The sequence below is a fragment of the Schistocerca cancellata genome, chromosome 2 (assembly GCF_023864275.1).
Source record: "Schistocerca cancellata isolate TAMUIC-IGC-003103 chromosome 2, iqSchCanc2.1, whole genome shotgun sequence".
Classification (NCBI taxonomy): domain Eukaryota; kingdom Metazoa; phylum Arthropoda; class Insecta; order Orthoptera; family Acrididae; genus Schistocerca; species Schistocerca cancellata.
Window position 1 is genome coordinate 1,095,610,957 of NC_064627.1, and position 5,060 is coordinate 1,095,616,016.

At 46.1% G+C, this 5,060-nt stretch overlaps 1 protein-coding gene across 1 annotated transcript in view; it reads left to right on the forward strand.

Annotated features, from left to right (window-relative positions):
* Nucleotides 1–4,600, forward strand: part of LOC126161245 (serpin B6-like) — a 155,958-nt gene extending 151,358 nt beyond the window's left edge. Inside the window, exon 8 of the mRNA XM_049916985.1 lies at nt 4,464–4,600. Within this exon, the coding sequence (XP_049772942.1) occupies nt 4,464–4,600 (137 nt within the window). The remainder of the gene's footprint in view (nt 1–4,463) is intronic.
* Nucleotides 4,601–5,060: the final 460 nt, after the last annotated feature.

Genomic DNA, 5,060 nt, shown 5'->3' on the forward strand with positions numbered 1-5,060 from the left:
CGTTTCTTTGTTGTCGAACTTGGCCACGTGTTGCCCGCATTCATAACGGTAGTCACTGGATTTGCCATTCGTTAATCATAGTATGAATAATGTGGAGTCATGAATCCTGGGCTGGTTTGCTCACGTTGCATTGCGATTGCATAATACGCGGTTTCAACATGAACTTATCCGCACGGTACTGCATGTGTAGTAACAATGTTAGAGAGAGTGAAAGGTAATATCCTTCCCTACTCCGCGCGTTAAATAGGTGTGACAATAACTAAATGGTGTTAAGAGGCCACCATTCAGTAACATTCATTTTTACCCATTTTAATCATTAGTAGATGTAACTGGCGACGAAGTGTTGTCTACGTTTCCCGTATGACGAGATGCAAGAGATAGTGAGTGCTTCATGTAGGTTTTGTCACAGAGTGGTAGTTTTCTTAAATATAATAGATTTCATGTAGGTTTTGTCACAAGGAGTAATAGTTTCCTTACATGTTTTGTCACAGAGTAATAGTTTACTTAAATATTATCGAAATAAATCAGAACGATAATTGAAATTCTCTCTTAGCGTTATTTAATAACCTTCATCCATACCACTGAGATAATGACTATTCTATGAATTTTCAATCCAGGCATATCCATTGTGCATTATGCACTACATGCGACTAACTGAATTCGCAGTATCACAAAAAGAAAGTCTTACCGTCCCTAATGTGCACGTATTGTTCCATGGCCATTCACCGATGTTGCGTTATCCGTTGCTTCATTTTTAAATTAGAATACTATCTTTTCTAGCGGGTTTGACTATCCATATCTCAATTTACCGGGCCTAATTGAAAGAATTAGACACATAGCGGTAGAAATGGGAACCATGGAGCACTGGGTCTGCTTATACACTCCTGGAAATGGAAAAAAGAACACATTGACACCGGTGTGTCAGACCCACCATACTTGCTCCGGACACTGCGAGAGGGCTGTACAAGCAATGATCACACGCACGGCACAGCGGACACACCACGAAACGCGGTGTTGGCCGTCGAATGACGCTAGCTGCGCAGCATTTGTGCACCGCCGCCGTCAGTGTCAGCCAGTTTGCCGTGGCATACGGAGCTCCATCGCAGTCTTTAACACTGGTAGCATGCCGCGACAGCGTGGACGTGAACCGTAGGTGCAGTTGACGGACTTTGAGCGAGGGCGTATAGTGGGCATGCGGGAGGCTGGGTGGACGTACCGCCGAATTGCTCAACACGTGGGGCGTGAGGTCTCCACAGTACATCGATGTTGTCGCCAGTGGTCGGCGGAAGGTGCACGTGCCCGTCGACCTGGGACCGGACCGCAGCGACGCACGGATGCACGCCAAGACCGTAGGATCCTACGCAGTGCCGTAGGGGACCGCACCGCCACTTCCCAGCAAATTAGGGACACTGTTGCTCCTGGGGTATCGGCGAGGACCATTCGCAACCGTCTCCATGAAGCTGGGCTACGGTCCCGCACACCGTTAGGCCGTCTTCCGCTCACGCCCCAACATCGTGCAGCCCGCCTCCAGTGGTGTCGCGACAGGCGTGAATGGAGGGACGAATGGAGACGTGTCGTCTTCAGCGATGAGAGTCGCTTCTGCCTTGGTGCCAATGATGGTCGTATGCGTGTTTGGCGCCGTGCAGGTGAGCGCCACAATCAGGACTGCATACGACCGAGGCACACAGGGCCAACACCCGGCATCATGGTGTGGGGAGCGATCTCCTACACTGGCCGTACACCACTGGTGATCGTCGAGGGGACACTGAATAGTGCACGGTACATCCAAACCGTCATCGAACCCATAGTTCTACCATTCCTAGACCGGCAAGGGAACTTGCTGTTCCAACAGGACAATGCACGTCCGCATGTATCCCGTGCCACCCAACGTGCTCTAGAAGGTGTAAGTCAACTACCCTGGCCAGCAAGATCTCCGGATCTGTCCCCCATTGAGCATGTTTGGGACTGGATGAAGCGTCGTCTCACGCGGTCTGCACGTCCAGCACGAACGCTGGTCCAACTGAGGCGCCAGGTCGAAATGGCAGGGCAAGTCGTTCCACAGGACTACATCCAGCATCTCTACGATCGTCTCCATGGGAGAATAGCAGCCTGCATTGCTGCGAAAGGTGGATATACACTGTACTAGTGCCGACATTGTGCATGCTCTGTTGCCTGTGTCTATGTGCCTGTGGTTCTGTCAGTGTGATCATGTGATGTATCTGACCCCAGGAATGTGTCAATAAAGTTTCCCCTTCCTGGGACAATGAATTCACGGTGTTCTTATTTCAATTTACAGGAGTGTATTAAAGGGAGATACTTCTTACACGAAAATTAATCATGTTAAACAAGGGATAGACTTTCAACATCTCTCGTCACACAAAAAAGTCCAGTGGGGTCACATCAGGGAATCTAATAAGACATGGTACACAATCATCGCTGCCAGTCCACTTCCTGAAACTGTCGGTTCAAGAATCGACGGACGGGGCTGCTGAAATGTGGCGGCGCCGCGTCATGCTGGAAAAACAAGCGCTATCTTGTGGCGAGTGTCTCGTCATCTGCGTCTCCAACTACACAGATACTCCTCAAGTCACCGGACGATGCGTGGCGGAGGGTTCCCTGTAACCCTACTAGTCGTTTCCTTTGCTGTTCCAATCGCAGACAGAGCGAGGGAAAAACGACTGTCTGTATGCCTCCGTACGAGCCCCAATTTTTTGTATCTTCGTGGTCCTTACACGCAGTGTATGTTTGTCGCGGTAGAATTTCTCGGCAGTCAGCTTCAAACGCCGCCTCTCTACATTTTCTCAATAGTGTTTCTCGAAAAGAACGTCGCCTTTCCTCTAGGGATTCCCATTTGAGTTCCTGAAGCATCTCAGTAACACTTAACGTGTTAATCGAACCTACCGTTAACAAATCTAGCAGCCCGCCTCTGAATTGCTTCGAGGTCTTCCTTCAATCCGACCTGGTACGTACGCCAAATACTCGAGCAGTACTCAAAAGTAGGTCGCACCAGCGTCTTATATGCGGTCTCATTTAAAGGTAAACCACTCTTTCCTAAAATTCTCCCAATAAAACGAAGTCTACCATTCGCCTTCGCCGCCACAGGTCTCATACGCTCGTTCCATTTCACATCGCTTACGCCCAGATATTTAAACGACTTGATTGTGCCAAGCAGCACACAAGTAACACTGTATCCGAACATCACGGGTTTGTTATTCCTATTTATCCGCATTAACTTACAGTGTTCCACGTTTAGAGATAGTTGCCTTTCATTAGACCAACTGGAAATTTTGATTAAGTCGTCTTGTATCTTCCTACAGTCACTCAACTTCGACACCACAGTATCAGCAAACAACCGCAGATTGCTGCACACGCTGTCCGCCAAATCATTCGTGTGTACAGGAAACAACAACGGTCCTATCACACTTCCCTGGCGCACTCCTGACGATACCTTTTCCTTTCATGAACACTCGCCGTCGAGGACAATATACTGGGTTCCGTTACTTAAGAAGTCTTCGAGCCACTCGCATAGCTGTGAACTTAGTTCATATGCTCGTACTTTCGTTAACAGCTTGCAATGGGGCACCGTCTCAGATTCGTTCCGGAAATCTAGAACTACGGAATCTGCCTGTTGCCCTTCATCCATAGTTCTCAGTATATCATGTGAGAAAAGTCATCCAGCAACTCTAGCAGTGCTCTGACGACGAAACTGTAATAATGCCTATCATTTAGTGGCTTTAGGATATATGGCCCAGTTAAACAGTCGACAACATCTGCCCACACATTCACGTAGAACACCAGTTGATGAGTGCGAGAAAATCAAAACAAGAGAACTGTGCATGTTGAAGACTCCATCATGCCCGGACGTTGCTTCACCTGTCAACAGCAGAGAGGACTGAAATATAGAAGGCATCTGACACTGTTCCAGGTACCAATGCGAAAACTGTACTCTGAGTGGATAATCATCTGGTTAAAAGTTGTGTACACGCTGTAAGTGAAGTGGATTAACAGGTGATGATGAAAGACGTCTCTTACATTCGTCTGATTCGTTCCCATGTTATGCGCAATTGCACGAGTGCTCATAGGGAATACGCCCTCTACCGGATTAAAATATGCTCACAGGTAATTACTACATTAGAGAAAAATGATTTCAGTTTCTCGTGCAACCTCCCAGAGTTGGTCAGTTTAAATAATTCTCGCCCTGCATAGTCGAGCAGACCCTTAATGCATTACTTGGCAAAGCGAAGTAAAACTGCTATTTCTGTGCACAGCTACAAAGGATTTAGAAAGAAAGAAGACAAATGACTATGTTCTTAACACAGTAGCCAAAACCTTAAGCTGTTTGCCTTGAAGTCTGAGAATAAACGGGAAAATTACCATTCACCTTTTCGAAACGTAAGTTATGTATCTTAGTCATACGAGAGAAGAAAGAGGGAATGGTGTGAATGACCTTTTGTCTTTTTCAGCTGTTACGATCGTCACCTACTCTGCCTGGAATGCGCCGACCGTGTTCAAGGCTGACCACCCCTTCACGTTCTTCATTCTAGATGAAGAGACAAGAACTGTACTCTTTGCTGGACGGGTCTGTGCCCCCACTACTTAAATTGCAAAACATTGTCTGTCGTAATTCTGGACATCTGTTGTGAAATGTTTGTGGCAGGAAATTTAACATTGTAAAAGTAATAAAATACACTTGGTTACATTGTTATCCCTCTTGTTGGACACTAATGACATTACTGAATTAATTCAGCAGCGGATCCTGAAGACTAAACGACAAAATAAACTATGTGTATAATAAAATTCATAGGAAGTCCACTGTAATGCGCCACCAGTCGAGTGTTCAATGATAGTGCAGTTTAAAACATTAAAAATTCCGGAGTGTTTTAATGCTGTAAACAATTAAACTTTGTATGACTATCAGTATCCAACATAGTGAAGTTTTACTGTTTTAAAGGAAAAACATTCCTCATTTTCAGAAAATTTTATCAGAAAAAAAGAGTATCCACAGTACTTCAACTACAAAACACTTGTCAGTCAGTAAAATCACTAGGCATTAGACTGAC